The sequence below is a fragment of the Aphelocoma coerulescens genome, chromosome 1 (genome assembly GCF_041296385.1).
Source record: "Aphelocoma coerulescens isolate FSJ_1873_10779 chromosome 1, UR_Acoe_1.0, whole genome shotgun sequence".
NCBI classification, from domain to species: domain Eukaryota; kingdom Metazoa; phylum Chordata; class Aves; order Passeriformes; family Corvidae; genus Aphelocoma; species Aphelocoma coerulescens.
Window position 1 is genome coordinate 5010406 of NC_091013.1, and position 17894 is coordinate 5028299.

The following is a 17894-nucleotide window of genomic DNA, read 5'->3' on the forward strand; positions in this document are numbered from 1 at the left end:
AGATGCCACTGGACTGTTCTGGGATCAGGGATATTTTATTTATGCCCTCCATGTGGAAGGGAAAACAGTATAAAATTCAGTTCAGTACTGGATGGGCATTTTGTTGAGCCAAAGGCAGATGTTTATCACACATCCAGTTTTCCAGCTTCCCTGTGTTAGGTTTCCCACTGGCTTCCCATCTGTAGCAGTAATGTTTTGCACTTCCCAGGACTTTTTAATACATCAGGTAATACTGAGTTAACTAGGTGGAAAAACAGATACTCTAATTGAGAATAACTACATTTCAGTACAGTAAATCTTACATGGCACAGTACTGACAGTATATAATATAAAATACCAAAATATAATACCAATATTGTATTTTAGGTGCAGCTTTGGGGCCTCTCTTGGCTGGCCTTATTTCCCCATCTGGTTGGAACAACGTGTTTTACATGCTCATGGTGGCAGATGCATGTGCCTTGCTAGTAAGTGTAAAACCACTATCTGGTTGCTGTGTATTTCCTTTGTGCCAAACGATCCCAAAATGCAAATTGTCCTTTTGCCACTTCAGTATTCTGTGTTGTATTAGACTTCCAGTGGTGTAGGAGAATTTCAGTCTTAACAGCAAATTTGCCTGTTTTGAAATTCTCATCTAATTTTAATCAAAAGTGCAGATCAGTTCTGCTGCACTTCAATTCCTGAGCAAATACCCAGCTGTTAATTGCTGGCTGAGCAGCTTAGAGCAGGCATAATTGCAAGGAAAGCTTCATATTTAGACCTAGAAGTTGTCTCAGATTCCACTCACGGAAGAATCACTTCTGGTTTCTTTAAAGCCAGTTTAGCAAAGCTGTAACAAATGTTTTCCTACATTGCTGTATCAACAAAATCACCCTGATAATGAAGCTGTTGAAAGTTAATACATCACATTTTGCAGATGGGCCCTGAAAGTGCTGTACTAAGTTAGATGAAGAAATGGCAGTCCTGGCTTTTGACAGTAACCAGGAGCAGATGTTTGGGAAAAAAAGAGCACACAGGTGGTGGCTTGGTGCAAAGCACTGAGCTCTGGGCTCATGCAGAGGAGCTGAGTGTCATTCCCTTCCTGACACAAGAAAATCAGAAAGCCTTTGAGTTACAATGGAGGCTTTTTTTTCTAAATTCAAATTAAACCCCAAATGTAAAAGTAATTTTTTCCCATTTAAGAGTTAATCTCTGGAAATTAAATAAATACATTAGATAAGTTAATAGCTGAAGTGTGTTGCCACTGGTAGCCAGCTGCTTTATAAATCCTGGTTTGTGCTGGTTTCAGTGTTTGGTATTTCATGCTGCAGAGTGAGGGCTGGGAGGCTGTCATATTTTTCCTAGATAAACTTCTCATTGTCTTTCTCTTACAGTTATTGATTAAAATGCAAAAATGCCACGTTTCTTTGCAGAATCAATTAAAACGCCTTTGCAAAGCTCTGGTTTTGAGAGGTTTGACTCTGCAGTTGTAATAAATCCTTTTTTGCATAACTGTTCTGCTTGTCCTGGTTTTTGCAGTGCAGCATATGGATGCCTGTGTTCAAATGTTATTTCTCCAAGGATACCCGGAGGGGTGTAGCCTCTTACGTGGTGTTCAGTTCTCTCACTCTTGGCCATTTCTGTGCCTCTGAAAAATAGGGTTTAACTTCTTAAAACATTCGTACTTAAAACAGTGAACAAACTTACATTTGTAATAGTGAGATTCTGAGGATGACATAACCTGAAACAGTGAGGAACCCTGAAAGCTCCAATTCTGTCTTTCAGGTGCATGAGAACCATCAAATCGTATTTGTAAAATCACTTTACTGCTACTCTCTCAGTAATCCTTTTAAAGTGCTCTTGGAAGCCCTGGTGCTGCACAGACAAGCAAACGTGACTGTCTGTACTCACCCTGACTAATTGTGGTATTAAAGCTTTCCACACACACAGTTGTTCTTGCAAATAGCAGCTAAAATACTTCTATGCTCCAAAATTCCTTTCGGACACGTTTTCTTGCAGCCTCGGGGTCCCTCTGCTGGCTTCTTTACACATCTGCTGGTAAAATAACCAGAAAACCATTCTGGTTTTTATGAAGAAATTGACCTCTCAGATGCAGAAAGGAAATTATTTTCCTCTTGCCTGTTTATTGTGAAAGCTCCTCTTCCAAACCTTACTGACCATCTGTAAATCTTTATTTTTTTTAAAACTGAGTTCAGCATTACAGGGTTATGTTTCAAATGAGAAACGCTCCAAATAACAGTGAATAATTCTGTTTCTTACCTTGTTTATCTGTGTGATACTAACAGAGATTCTGTGATTGTTTTTGCAGCTCTTACTCCGTCTTATCCAGAAGGAACTTCAGTGTCATGCAGATCACACCCTGTAAGTGTTTTGCATGGCTGCTGCTCTTTAATAACACATCCTAAGCACATTAGTAAGCCTTCTATTTATAATCATGTATGATCATTAAGGCTGGAGAGGACCTCCAAGATGAATTCCAACCTTTGCCCCATAACACCATAGTCCACCTAGACTGGACATGTTAAGGTTTGTGTATATCCATTTCTGTCTGTTTTAATTCTGCTTCAAAAGAGTAACCTCAGTTTGATGTTTTCAAACCATGGACACTTCCCTTCTTTTGAAAATTACCTGAAAACACATCTCTGTCACAATCTCTTGTTTGTGGGGTTTTTTTTTCCCCCCAAATATTTGACCCTCATGGGTTTTGATGCCTTAGGATTTTGGCTTTTATATTTTTCAGATCCTGTACTGCTTTAGTATGCAACTCTGAAACTCCATAGCCTGCTAGCTACTGTTCTCCCATCCTGGTTAGACATAACAAATCCTCTCTAGGCCTGGGACTCAAGGACACCCTGTTGTCCCAGGGCCTGAAATATGTAAACTAAGCCTCTAAAAAGGGGGAACAAACTTGGGGTCATGACATCATTGCCTGAAATTATAATTGGAAGATTAACCCTGGTATGCAAATGGACCAAACTTAAAAAAGTATGAAAAACTGGTGACCAGTGGTCCATTCTGGGTGTAGCCCTAGGGCTCTGTACCCATAGTGTGCCTTAGTGAAGGCCCTTCAATAAATACCTGCTTTTATCCTCTTAATTCTGGCTAGCTTCTGTTTTTACTCAGCCCCAACAAGGCATCACTTTCATCGTGCAGGTGAGGAATTACCTGCCCTATCTTTAATAATAGTTAAAAATATAACTTTTTCCAAAAGTTCTCCTTAAAGAAAAGGGTGACTCTGAATTTACAGTGTTTTGTAGTGAAAAAAAAAAACAAAAAACATCCACAGAATCAATACACAAAATCTAAATTGAGCCCTTTGGTTGTAGAATTTTGGAGGAGTAAAATGGAGAGAATATAAAAATGCGTGGCAGGGGCTGGATCCTGCCTTTTGGTGTCACACCTCAGCTTTTCCTGCCTGGTTGCTGTTCTTCCCCAGGTTTAAAGAGCACTGAGCTACAAGACCAGAGCTGGGATAAGGAGTGTGCCAGTGGCTGGAGCTCTTCCCTGAAAACCAAACTCCGTGGGACACCTTATCGTGTATTTGAGTTTCTGTGTGGTGAAGAGCTTTGCACGTTTGCTGGGAGCAGTGTGAGACATGCAGCTGGTAAATCCCTGAAGCTCTGATTTTTGCACATGAATAAGTACCTCAGGATGGCACCTGTTCATCAGATGAAGAGATGGGGACTTTGGGAAGGTTTCAGCAGCACGCCTCAACTGAGCCAAAGAGAAATACCAAGTGCCTTTTTTATTTCTTTTGATAGGATGTTTTTAATTAAAACTATGGACTGTGTATTTGCCAAAAATCAAGGGAAAGCTAGAGCAGGAGGAAGTTGAAATTTTAACAGTCTGCAAGTGACTGTCCCAGTGTCAGTGAGCAAAGGACGTGTCTTTTATGTCATCTTGTGTACACTGAGAGCATCACTTTCTAGAGGACAATATCAGCTGGTTATTAAGATGTGCTGCTATTAGTATTTGAAGCTGCTCAGACAATAATCACCCCACTGTATTATTAGATTTTAGCCACAGCACTACTTCCCAAGGACAGCATCTGGCCTTTTGGTAGGTTATAAAATAGAATTTACTCTTGCTGCGTACTGCAGTTAGCAGTTTTCACAGATTCTCTGGATGGATGTTAGTCCTCCATTAGGACTGTGCAAAAGAAAAGGAGTCCTAAGCAACAAAAAGCAGTTTATGAGTCAGAATTTCCAGTGGGGGCTCTAATGACTTTTCAGGGCATTATAAACTGGTGGTGCAAACGTCACGGAATTGTGCTGCTCTGCTGGGCTGGGCTGACATGAAAGGTGGTTTCTTCAGGGTGGCAGAGAGCTGTGAACTGTCCTGTGCTTCAGCACCACAGGACTGAGCAGATGGAGCTGTGTTGGTGCCCACTGGCTCCGGGATCTCTGTTGGGTTTCAGTGCTGGTGTGTGCACATGGAAGTCACCGTCAGATCTGGGCCTTAATATCCAGAAATCTCTCTCTAGTGGCTACTTTCAAGTGGCTCTGGGTTTCACATTTGGAGCCAAAATCTCACAGAAGAAAAATTACCTGTGTGGGTGGTAGTTTAGAAGAGAACATTTGAGTAACTAGTGCTACCCAGCAAAATAGATGGTTTAATGTCTTCAGAACATATCATTTCTTTGTACAGCTGTCTGCTTTGCAAACAGAATGTTTCTGTGATTTTTTTTTAAGATGTACAAAGTGAAAAGAAATCTTCTTTTGTATGGGATGTTTATACTTAGATCACAAAGATTAGGTAATTTAAACTGTGTGTTGTCCTTAACTGTATTTATTAAAGCTCTAGGCCTTTGTCTTGCTCTTAAGTTTTGTGAGACAGTGCAGTAGTCTTTACACTTTGATTAGCAAAACACTCTAAAAGCCCTGCAAAATATTCAGGAATGTCCCATCAGCTGCTGGTGTTGTGTTCCACGTGCTGGCACAACACTTAATTTCCAGGGCTGTTTTGTACCTGCTCAGTCTTTGAGTTGCTTCACTGGATTGATCCAGCACGTTCCTCGTGCTTGACTGGAGCAGTGTCAGAACGGGCTCATTTTTAACTGTTTTGCTGAGCAGAGGTGCAGGGATGACCTCAGACCCACAGGGACTCAGGCAAGCTGCCAGGTCCTTGCAGGGAGCTCTAGGAGGGTCCTGTCCCTGCACTTAGCTGGATGGAAGGTTGACCTCACATTTTGGGTAAACCAGGGGGGATACTCAACATCTGAGCGAGCTCAAAAATCTGTGCTGTGCTTGGGCTGTGGTTAAATGTGACAGAATTGTGCAGCAATGTTACTTGAAAGGACTTCCATCCTCCTGGAATGGGAAACTGCTCCTGCAATGTCAAACTGCTCCTCACTCAGCCAGGCTGAACCTGGGGCACTGCTGAAACAGCCTGATGGGGCAAAAATGACATTGCAACCCCAAAACAGCAGTCCTGGCACAACTTCAGTGTATCTGTGGGGAGGGAGGGATGGATGGAGGACTACTTTAGCTGAAGATTCCAATCCCTTTCCCCAAAAATACGTGCAGAGCTTATGCTAGTTTATTGAAACAGTTCAAACTCTGCTGCGCTCAGATTTTGAGAAGTTGCTCCCTGTTGGCTGAAGTCTGAGGTTAAAAAGCTTTTGGTTGTATTTCTAAAGATATTTAACTGTGTTTTGGGTTTTACTTGTTGGGGCTGCTGCTGTTATTTATTTATTTATTTGAATCGCTTTTGCACTGCACTGACTCGGGTATGGGGTAATGACAGATTGCATTTCAGTTCCTCCCAGCTACAAATTTGGTGGACAAAAATATTAAAGATTTGTTTTTCTTGTCTTAGAAACCCTAAAGGTCCCCCAGATAGTGAATAAACTGTGTGTTTTGTTAGTATCAGGTGTCTATATCCATTAATCTGGAAATGGGCAAGACTGACAAAATTTTGTATGTAAAAATGTGAGTGACCAGTAGGTACAGCCAAATTTAAATGCAACTGCAGGGTTGGTTTGTTGTTTTTTTAATGCTGATTATTGTGAATTTAATCCATTCATCATCCTGTGTTGAATAAAAATAGATTCTATTCTAAACAGAGAAGCGTTGAGTACTTTATCTTCTACATCTCCACGAAGAAATGTTCCATTTATTGGTTGGAAGGACAGACATCCCTGCTGGGACATTTGCCTGAGTCAGGGGCTGAGTCTGGCTCCTCTGACGTAGTTTTAAGGTGACTTTTTTTGTTGTCTGCTTTGCTTGCTCTTCAGTATATATGGAATTGATATGGAAAAGCTTCATCCTTTCTCTCTAGCTCTGATCATCTCGAATTATTGTCTTGATTCTGTTACAGTGTTTGATGGGGTTTTTGTGCCTCTGCCTGACATACAATGTCCAAACCACAGATGTGCTGGGGAAAAACTGATTGAAAAGGAAAACAACTTCTAGTTACAGAATTTCTGATCAAAATGTGCCTGAAGTACCTCCCAGGGATAGGCAAATAATAGCTGGGGTGTCTTACAAAAGAAGGGAGACTCAAATCCCAGCTTCTGTTCTGCCTGATGGGGAGCAGGAGCCTCCCTTGTGAAAATCTTTGTGAAAACCCTGGCTGTCACTGGACACGCTGCAGGGGGGTTTGTCTCTGTGTGTAGGAAGGGTTTATAGGCTGGGAAGAAGGTAAATAAGTAGCAGGGATAGCAGTGTCATGTTCCCAAGTCGCTTTGAGTCTCCTTTTACCAGTTAAGTTAAACTGCGAACCTACTCCATGCACCAAGACTCAATCCTGTATGTTTTGCTAGGTAGGGAAATTCCAGAAAGGATTCTGCCATTTTTTTCAGGAGGTTATTGCATGTGCTTCTGGCATAACATCCTTAGAATAACAGTGAGAATCCTCCACGTGTGTTTGTGCCAATGCTGTGCTGCCTCAGACTTTGGCTGAACTCGTCGTGTTTAGGCCCGGGGTTCTTTGGTTTCTGTAGTGACTGGTGCCTGGGTGTGAGAACTGCTGCTCAGAATCAGGCAGGTATAAGATGGTGTAAATGAAATCAGAGGGTGTTTAGAGCTGTTGGAGGCTGCTGGTTTTCATATGGAATTAATTTGGGGAAGAATGATTACAATTCCATCAAACGACGAGGCCCAGGATCGGTAATGGTGGCGTTCTCTGGTCTGAACTAAATTTATGGCCTGTGTATTATATAGGTGGTTAGATTAGATTATTTCATGGTTTGTCCCTACCTCTGATAGGATGTTCTGATTGCTGACCTATACCCTTTTCACCTTGGAGCAAGGCTGGTTTGGTTTTGTTTTGCTCTCTGCTGAACCAGCCAGGGGGTGGTGGGGACACGTCCTGCCCTGCTGTCACAGCCTGCAGGGGCTGGGGAGGGACTGCAGACCCTGCTGGGGGCTGTGTCTGCTGCTCTGGGGCTTTGGGAACCTTGAACTACATTTGCTGCCGTGCTGAGTTAAAAATGTGGCTGTCATCCTTATGGCAGGGGAGAGGGAAGGAGAGGATTTAACTGCTGGTGTAATTCAGCCTCATGTCCAGTGACCTTAAATGCTGGGTTATGTGTCTCGCTGCCTAAGAGATTAGTAAAATGGGTTGTTACAAAGTGTTAGTTGTTTCCTTCTTTGTCTCCCTTCTTTTGGGTATTTTCCAGTTTGGAACAAGGAGATAATTAGTTGATGCTTGGGTTTTTGGTTTGGTTTGGGTTTTTTGTTTGTTTGTTTGTTTGTTTTTGGGGGGGTGGTGTTTTTTGTTTGTTTGTTTGTTTGTTTTTGGGGGTTTTTTTTCTGCCTCTGTAATTCCTTTGTCTACCAGCTACCCTTTGGCTGCAGTGAAGCATTGGCTGCTCTGTAAACTGGGAATACAAGAGCCAAACTTTCTTTAGCACACTTTGTATTTCATCTCCTCCATCAGATCAGCTGTAAAAATGTGTGCCAAGTCTCTTGATGCTGTACTTACCTGGAGGGTTTTAAGGATGTATCCTTTGCCTCATGATGATACTGGGGTAGGGTTTCTTTCCCTCCTTCTCTTACAAAGCAGCTGACAAATACCCACATTTCCACAGTATCCCCTTCGGTCCAGTTGTTTCTTTCAGCAGAGGAGGACACTAAACTGACTTCACGTGTACTGCCATGTAAGAATGAACTTTGGAACGCTGTTACAAGGCTGGAGTTATTTTCAGTTTATCTGGTACCTAAATCCTGAACAGGTGGTCTGAATTTCATGGGTTATTCAGAAACCAGCAGCTGCTTCCAGCGTTGGGGCCAGAACTGGAAGCAGCAGCCTGAGTTTGTATGTTGAAACAAAGTGATCAATAATGTCTGAGTTGTCACCTTCTCTTCCCTGTGATGTGAAGGCTGGTTGGTGTGGGCAGCCCATCACAGCTGAATGACACAGGCAAAACCTTGGAAGGGGTGAGTTCCCTCTGAATCTTCCACCAAACACACTGTTGTTATTTCTGCTGCAAGGACAGAGTATTATATTCGAGTCTGAGTCACCCAATTTCACCACAGGCCACATGAGGCTTCAGCTGACTAAGTACAGCAGGTTCTGAGTTTTATTCTTGTATTACTCAGATCATCTGGTTGGAAGCAGCTGAATGTTGTGTCCTTCTGTGGCAGAATCTGCAGGTTTAGTTTTATACTGAGAGGTAACAATGGGATTCAATTTAGCCATGGCTGTTAAAAGTCTTTATAAATCTTCCTCCCCCTCTTCCTCTGGCTGCAGCTTTTCAGTGATGTGAAAGGAAGACAATATGGTAACAAAGAACAAAATAGGTCACAAAAATGTCTCAAAAGCATACTCTCTTCCAAATTTTGCTCACTTGCTTGGCACCGAGGGAGATCCACTATCACAGCTGGATTGCATGTCTGCCTGTAAATCTGTGCAGTTGCTGAAAGCAGAGAAAAATAGAAACCTTCAAGTTTCCTTGCTCTGATTTTTACAGTGACAGTTCTCAAAATAGATGTCACCAGCCCAAAAAGGAAGAACCAGCATGACTGAAGAATCTGGGGTGCAGGCAGGGAAGCCCAAGGATGTTTGGTTTAGGACTGATACCTGTGTTAGAGCTGCATTAGACAGATTAAATTCCCATACAAATCCCTGTCAGGCATATCATGAGGCTCTAAACTTACCCCAGGTGTCAGCAAATAATCTTTTGAGGAGGGTGAAATCCATCACCATCAGAGCACCTAGAAATGGTGCTAGGATGGATAAATTCCCGTGAACATCTGAAGCAGAACTAACACATGCATTTCTCAGAACAATTTCCACTGTCATTTGAAATGAGCCCTCCTGGTAGAAAGGTTGCAGATGATGTAAGCCTTACAGTAACAGGGAAAACAAAGCTCCTGTGTTGGCCTGCTTGAAATCCTCTAATAAAATAATGCATCTGTCAAAGCAGCATCTAAATGTCATTCCTCTGTGTCATCAAGAGGGAAATGTTGTTCCCAAACACAGACTGGTTCCTATGCACAATTTTTTTTCAGGCTTCCCAGACCCGTAAAAGCAGTCAAAAGGGATGATTAGCAGCTCTGGTACATTCACCTTATGCAGCTCTGTAAACATCAGGAGCTGCCTTCTGCATTGTTTTTGCTGTCTCTGTTTTTCAAGCACAGTTGAAATTGTCCATATAAATGGGTTCTGCTTGGAACAACAGGAAAAAACACCCCCATGATAAACTGCCTTGCTGGTCTTATTTTTTAGGCCATAGAAAAAAAAATGGAGGTAGTGCTGCGTGACTTCCCTGCAAGTTTAATATTCTGTGGTGTGAGTCTGTTTTCAAGCAACTTTGTCCAAGCAATTACTTTGTGAATTACAGTTCGATTCACCCAGAGTCAAATGCTGGGTTGTTTTGGAGCAGCCTTTGCTGGGCTCTGCCTGTGCAGGTGTCTGAGCTGCCTTGCAGCAGCTCGTGCTTGTGCTGGAGGCTGGGCTGGGATGCCGAGGGCAGGATGCTTTCACTGAGTGATCCTGAGGGATGGGGTTTGTGTCTCAGGAGGACTTGATCGAGTTTAAACCTCCTCACCTTTAGCATGAGAGGCAGAGCTGGTTTCTGAAGCCAGCAGGCTCCCAAGGGATCATGGCCAAAGAATCACAGAGCAGATGCACCCAGGGAGCAGCAGAGGCAGCACTGGGGAGAAATTGGACCCCAAAGGCACAAGGAGAGCATGAGGCTCCTCTTGGGTACTGTTGGGATGTCTTAATCTTGTTGGAGGTTTGTGTATCCTTGCAGAGGACTCAGTGGAAATTCCTGAAGTTAATATTCAGCAGGAACAGCTAATAATGGTGATGTTTGTCACAATGTGATGCTGTAACACTCCAGCAATATTGAATTCACAGAGCCACCACGTCTCAGTGGTGGGTGGGTGTGTGTGTGTGTGTGGGTGTGTGTGTGTGTGTTTGAGGGGAAAGAAAGCACATTCATAGCACAGGTCATGCCTTAAATCTTTACTCTCCCAGACATGGGTGTGCTCACAGAGCTGCACACAAACCAGGCACTCCACTGAACAGCAGCTCCTCTTCTTCAAACACTACTCCAGCTGCAGTCACTCGCCCTGGGAATGCGATGTGTTTGGGTGGGAGGAGGGGAGAGCAGTGTGGAGAAATAAAACAGACCAAAAGCACCATTTTATTAAGAGAAACAAAGTGAAGTGTTGCCTTTGGCTTCCTCCCTAGCGCCAGGGTCAGGCGCTCACACGCTCCAAAGTAAGCAGGGCTTGGGTTCCTCTGCAGGAATCCTGTTTGGCTGGTGAGTGATTCTGGCTCTGGGGCTTTGCTGCTGCTCCTGGGCACAATTCCTTGGGCAGAGGGAGGCAGAGAGCTGGTTGTTCTGCTGGCAGAAGGGCTGGATGGCAAACTGAAGGGAGATTGCAGCCCTCGGATGGAGGGGGGCGGGGGAAGAGCGTGGAGCCCCTTCACCCTGGCAGGTGAAGACAGCAAGGGAGAAAGTGGGGAGCAGAGCACTGGCCAGAGGAGATGATGGTGATGATGAAACAGCAGCAGGGAAAAACAAATGAGTAAAAGTGCAGGGAAAAGGTGTGGGGTTGGAGAAAAGAGCTGGGTGCAACGTTGGGCCCTTTTTTAGTGGAGGGCTCCTGTGTTTTTATTTCTGTGTGTTTATTTCTGTATGTTCTTAATCTCACTTTCTTGTTCCTGATCACAGTTTCTTGTCTGAGAATGTCTTTCCTGCCTACTGGAAGCTTTTAGGCAGGGGCTAAGGTCCAAGGAGAGGGAAACCTTCACATCCAGTGTCCAGGTTGTGTGGAAGCAGCTGAAGGTGAGAGGATTTAGGGAAAAAAAAAATCTGTGTGAATCCAGTGAAATCCACTTGAGGAAGAAGAAGGAAGAGGAGGATGAAGGACCAGGAAGGAGACATGGCTTCAGCTGTGTCAGAGTATGATTGGAAAGAGTCCAGCCTCTAAGAAAGCCCCTCTGGAAGAAGTTTCTCACTAAAAGTTTTGCCTGGGGCCACCTCTAAGAAAAGGAGGGTGCAGGAGGGAAGGGGAGGCATGGGCTGAAACCCATCACTGGGATGAAAACCTGGGCTGTGTCCAATCAAATGGAGGCTGGAGAAAGCAGAGTGAAAGGTAATCCAAAAATAAAATAAAATACAAGTTCTGTACGAGGCAATCCCTCCCCCTATAAGCTACTTCCATTTCATTTTCTGCATTACTTCAGAGCTGCCCTCTCTCCTGACCATACCATTAATCCATGATGTTTACTGTTTCCTCAGGAAATTGGGTTGTCTTATTGCAGGAAAACCTCAGCTCAATTTTCCTCGGTGAGAGTTTCTGGCTCTCAGAGTTCTAGAGGGAATCTTATGTACCTGACATGGATGAACAGTCAGGCTTGGGAAAGAGGAGACAACTAAGGAGAAGAGCCATAAATGTGTTATTCAAAGGCAGACACTAATGATTTCTCATCCGATCTTTTGAGTTTCTTTGGTCATGACCTGTGATTTTTGGAGATGGTGAGAACGCTCTGGAGAGACGTGTGACTCCCAGGAAAAGTGACACTCAAGTACACGTAATTTTGGGAACTTAGTTAAAAATGTCCCTATTTCATGTTGGCTTCAAATGTTCTGGCAGAGCAGATCAGACACTTTCAGTGCTACTGGAGGCTTTTGTCATCTTTTCACATGGATTCTGTGGTGGTTTTTTGGCCTCCCTCCCTAAAAGCTGAGACTCTTCAATCTCTTCTATTGAGAAAATGTTCTTCTGCTCATTAATGGAAACAGCACTGCACAAACAGAACAAACATGAGAAAATACCTACATCACAACAAAAATGTTACATATCTGAGAGACTATCTAGCTGTTTATGAAAACTGTTTTTTTTTTTAATGTTAACATAGAAAGTCCAATTTTTAATGTACTGCAAAGAACTGTGCAAAGTCTGCTTGACCCCCCAGGAATTCCACATGGCTCGCTCTGAAGTGATGCAGCTGAGGGACAATCTCCTACCCATTGAAAAGCAGCCCCAAGCAGTGAAAGACTTTGCAGACATTCCTGCTGCTGTGCTGTTGCTGTAGGAGGGGGTGATCAGCATCGTTCAGACAAGGAGGCTCCCAGGGATGAGTCAGGGATGCAGCAGTGATCACCTCCTGCTCTGCCCAGGCCGGGTCTTTGGCCCAGACAGCCCTGACCCCACCTCTGTGAACTGTGGGACAGATTGCATCAGGCTGGCACCACGATCAGCAGCCCTCAGTCTTTGAGTTAATCTTTGGGTTGCCAAGACTTCGGGGTGTCTGAGGTCTGCTTGTCAGAGAGATGGAGGAGCTGATTTGCAGTGAGTCACTGCACGGCTCCGAGCTGCTCACATGGCAGCCTCCCAAAACAGGCATCTGAAGTAACTTCGCTTTCCTGCACCACATAAAATGCCAGGCGGCTTTCTTCAAGTCGAGCCATATATCCCTTCCCTGTAGTCTGGGATCATGGGCTGCAGCCCCTACTCAGACTTTCCTGCCAAGAACATGAGCCAACCGTGCCCTGTAGAGGGAATTGATTTTTCCACTCCTTGGCCATCATCCCTCTAAATGATCTAGCGGGTGACTCCAGGCACACTTAATTTCATTTATTTTTTTTTTTCTCATCAGCTCTTGAAAGTTCCAGTTGGGTCTCTTAATTTCTTCCATAACCTTATGAAAACACAGCTCACAGGGCTGGGCTTTCCCAGCAGCTCTGTTCCAGGGATGCAGCAGGGCCACTAGCAGCCAGTTGGGGCCTGCATGTGGGTGTGAGATTTGCCTTGAAAGCTCCACATCCTGCAGCAGTGCCTGGAACAGGATTTTGAGGCACTCTTGGCTCTCTCCTACTTTAAATGAAAGCTATGGGGAATTATAAGGTAGAATTGGGTTGTGAGCTGTAAAACCTGCCTGCAGAAGCACATGGCAAAACAAAGGAGCACATGGCAGCACAGAGAGGCTTGTTTCCTCGGGACCCTGGGGGGAGGAGGTGTCACACGGCAGAGCCCTATGGAGAGGAGCCTGCCAGGAGCTGAGGGATGGGTGAACAGCGAGTGACCACCCCATAAAGGGACACTGAGAAAGTGTGTTGCTGGTGTGGCAACATGAGACAGGTCACACCATATAAGGAAATGCTGTGCCTTAGAAAAGTGTGTAAAACCAACTCGCTCCTTTGAATAAACAATTCAGATTCCTTGCCGGTCTGGGTCCATCATTCAGTTGCTGACAAATGGTGCCCCATGTGAGGAATTAATTATACGCCAACCTGTGCGTCCGTCGGTGAGCCCCGTGGGACTTGAAGTGCTGCTGCAGGAAGCAGGAACGCTGGCCAGTGATAATCCCTACAAGGTGTAGGTGAGCCACGGGAGACATAGGGGATGGAGTATCCCAGGAACAGAACGTCCCAGAGACGTTAAAACGGATCTTTGAAAAACGTGGCAGGAAAGTTGAGTCTACAGATTTGAACAGGCTCTTGTTCTGGGAAAAGAACTGTGGCTCAACTTTAGATAGGGCCAATATTTTTGGTCCTCAGACAGGGGATGCTTTAAAAGACGTGTTGTGGAACCGAATTACACGCAGCACTGACGGAGCTTTTGTGTCCATGCAGGACAGTGTGCAAAGCACTCATAGCACATGTGGCACCCAGAGACCGGACAAAGCAAGCCGCTTGTGCCACCATGGCAGCCATGCCGGGCCCTTCTGCACCACCAGCGACACACCGTAAGTCTGTCGGGGCTGTGGGAAGAAAACCAGAAGATGGCCCCTCGTCCCCCGACCCGTTTGACCCTGGAGGGAAGCCGGACGGCACCGTAAAGCTCGCGCCGCCCCACGCCACGTGGCATCAGCTGGAGCTGTGTCGCGGCGAGTGGCTGGAGCCAGGAAGTCCCGTCCTAGTAGCGTGTTCCCTCTCCATTTGCCCTCTGCGAAAGCGCAGCAGCAGCAGCAGCAGCACATGCGACAGAGAGGAAAGCGAGCACACGGTGCCGGGGAACACACGCCGGTGAGCACATGGCGGGGCCATGCCAGCGAGCACATGGGGACAAGCCATAGTGGCGAGCACATGGCAAAGCCACGCCGGTGAGCACACGCCGGTGAGCACATGGCGGGGACAAGCCGTAATGGCGAGCACGTGGCAAAGCCACGCTGGTGAGCACATGGCGGGGCCGTGCCAGCGAGCACATGGGGATGAGCCATAGCGGTGAGCACATGGCAAAGCCACGCCGGTGAGCACACGCCGGTGAGCACGTGGCGGGGCCATGCCGGTGAGCACATGGCAGGGCCGTGCCAGCGAGCACACGGGGACAAGCCGTAGCGGCGAGCACATGGCGGGGACGAGCCGTAATGGCGAGCACGTGGCAAAGCCACGCTGGTGAGCACATGGCGGGGCTGTGCCAGCAAGCACATGGGGACGAGCCGTAGCGGCGAGCACACGGCAAAGCCACGCCGGTGAGCACATGGCGGTGAGCACATGGCAAAGGCACACCGGCGAGCACATGGTGGGGCCGTGCCAGCAAGCACTTGGGGAGGAGCCATAGCGGCGAGCACATGGCAAAGCCACGCTCGTGAGCACATGGCAGGGCTATGCCAGCGAGCACATGGGGACGAGCCATAGCAGTGAGCACATGGCAAAGGCACACCGGGGAGCACACGCCGATGAGCACATGGCGGGGCCGTGCCAGCAAGCACATGGGGACGAGCCGTAGCGGCGAGCACACGGCAAAGCCACGCCGGTGAGCACATGGCGGTGAGCACATGGCAAAGGCACACCGGCGAGCACATGGTGGGGCCGTGCCAGCAAGCACTTGGGGAGGAGCCATAGCGGCGAGCACATGGCAAAGCCACGCTCGTGAGCACATGGCAGGGCTATGCCAGCGAGCACATGGGGACGAGCCATAGCGGTGAGCACATAGCAAAGCCACGCTGGGGAGCACACGCCGATGAGCACATGGCGGGGCCGTGCCAGCGAGCACTTGGGGACAAGCCGTAACGGCGAGCAATGGCAAAGCCACGCCAGTGAGCACATGGCGGTGAGCACATGGCAAAGCCACGCCGGCGAGCACATGGGGGGGCCGTGCCAGTGAGCACATGGGGACGAGCCATAGCAGTGAGCACATGGCAAAGCCACGCCGTGGCCAAATCCAGCAGCTGCCCGCACACCGCGGGCAAGCAAGATCAGCGGCAGGGAGAGCTGGAGGGGCTGCAGCTCCGCTCAGCACATGGTGGGGGCTGCAAGAGGCTCTCTGCATGTGAGAGATGGAGAGACAGGCCGGCCGGACCTGTGCAGCCAACAGGACCCATGCAGCCAACGGGACCCACGTGGCCAATGGGACCCACGTGGCCAATGGGACCCATGGGCTGGCCAGACTCGAGCTGCTACAGCCGGGCTCCCATCTCCTGCCCCTTCCTCGGGGGTGGGGGAGCTGCAGATAGAGCCTTTGCACCAGCTTGTGCAGGAATGGCTGCAAGCTAGGCATGCTGTTCCTGCAGCTAGTCCATAGCACTCTGTTTGCCTTATTCAAAATGTTGCCACAATAATTGTAATTTTCCAAAGCCTAGATTTATACCCCACATTGTTCTAATTGTTTTTTGTTAGACATGCTCCGGTAATAATTATAATTTGTAAGCTATTTTTTAAAGTAAGAATTTGGCTTGTTACCTTTTGAAACTTTTTGAAACCTTTTGAAACCACTTAGAGAGTTAATGTTATTATATAATATTACCTTACTTATTGTTACTTGGTGCACACTTGTTGTATTAGATGTATTATTTTACTGTTCATAGTAAGAAAACTGCATGTTATGTTCCACATTTTCTTGAATTTAGTAAGTTGAAAAATGTTCATGTTACCTATTGTTAGAACAGAAAAAGGGGAATGCAGGGATGGGGTGTGCCCCCCACAAAAGACTGTAAAGAAGTTTACATGTTCTTAATTTTTCAATCGCATTCAGAATGATATTAATAAAGTTTCTAAGCAATTTTATAAGCATTTTAGAGAAACCCTCTCAGTCAAAGCTTAAGGCTCTGGCCAAGCCCTAACCCTGGCTGACTAAGGATTTATACCATCAGACCCAGGTGTTTCTGCTCTAAAAGTGTAATCAAGTCATTTTGACTTGCTAATTTGATCTTAAAAAAGCTGGACCCTCTTTCAAAGTAAACTTAAAAGTCTTGCCTAGGAAAGACATTCTAAGTCCTCACTATGAAACAAGACCTTCCAGCATTTGCAGACTCTGAGTGATGGTAAAAGTTTTAGGCAACTTTACATTGTCAGGGTTTTATCTGTTTGATAACTGCCATCATTCTTAATTGTATAAAACAGAAAAGGGGGAATTATGGGGAATTATAAGGCAGAGTTGGGTTGTGAGCTGCAAAACCTGCCTGCAGAGGCACATGGCAGCACAAAGGAGCACATGGTGGCACACAGAGGCTGCTCTGCACCGGGCCCTGGGGGGAGGAGGTGTCACACAGCAGAGCCCTATGGAGAGGAGCCTGCCAGGAGCTGAGGGATGGGTGAACAGAGAGTGACCACCCCATAAAGGGACACTGAGAAAGTGTGTTGCTGGTGTGGCAACACGAGACAGGTCACATCATATAAGGAAACACTGTGCCTTAGAGAAGCGTGTAAAACCAACTCACTCCTTTGAATAAATTATTCCCATTTCTGCCAGTCTGGGTCTGTCATTCAATCACCGAAAAAAGCCGAGGAACAGACAACTGGATTGAGGAGATGGCAGTGGGAAACAAAGGGAAGAGGTAGGAAATGCAAAGCAGAGAGGGAAGGGAGGCTGAAAATTGAACAGAGAGGCTGCAATGGAAAGGAGGGCAGCCAAGGCTCTCTGTAGGCACACCATGGCACAGGGCATGGAGATTCCTGGGGTCCTGTGGCTCCTGGAGGTGATGGAAGGTGGAATCAGGATGGAGACTGAGCTGTGCCAAGGACCTGGTGCCTCTGCTGCAGTGAAAGGAAATGCTTGTGGAGAGTGAGCTCCTTCCACACCCAGCAGGGAAAGGCAGTGGGTCTGCACCACTGGGAGACCTTCAGGAAACCAAGCTGGGACCTGCCAGGTGTTGCTGTAGAGGACAGATCACTAAAAAACTGCTAACATAGAGCAGAGGGAAAAAGGTTTTTTCCCTCAACAGACAAAAGAGAAAAGCCAAGAAATTCCAGATGCTGTATTGGAGAAGTGCTCTCATAAAGTGGAAGGATTGCCCATGGCTGGAGTCTGCTCTTCTCCAAGCCAGCACTGCACTCATGGACAGGTATTTGTGAGGTAACAGGGATGGGTTTTTCACTTTTTTTTCACTTCCACAAGATATGAGCCTATTAGCTGGCTCTGAGTGTTGAGACACAGCAAGAATTACTGGTAGGTACCAGACTTTTCACAGCAAGAGAATAAAGGCAGTATTATCACCAAGGTGGCCAACGCTGCTGGATGAAAGAGCAAAGCTGGTTCCCGAGTGAGTAATCC

General features: G+C 46.4%; 1 protein-coding gene across 9 annotated transcripts in view; it reads left to right on the plus strand.

Moving 5' to 3' along the window:
* SLC37A1 (solute carrier family 37 member 1) overlaps positions 1-6058 on the plus strand; it is a 38117-nt gene extending 32059 nt beyond the window's left edge. For all 9 annotated transcript variants that reach the window (XM_069018778.1, XM_069018915.1, XM_069019084.1 and 6 more), the window contains 3 exons: positions 367-464; positions 2306-2358; positions 3434-6058. In XM_069018778.1, coding sequence (XP_068874879.1) covers positions 367-464; positions 2306-2358; positions 3434-3449 — 167 coding nt within the window. In that variant the 3' untranslated portion in view covers positions 3450-6058. The remainder of the gene's footprint in view (positions 1-366; positions 465-2305; positions 2359-3433) is intronic.
* The last annotated feature ends 11836 nt before the right edge of the window (positions 6059-17894 follow it).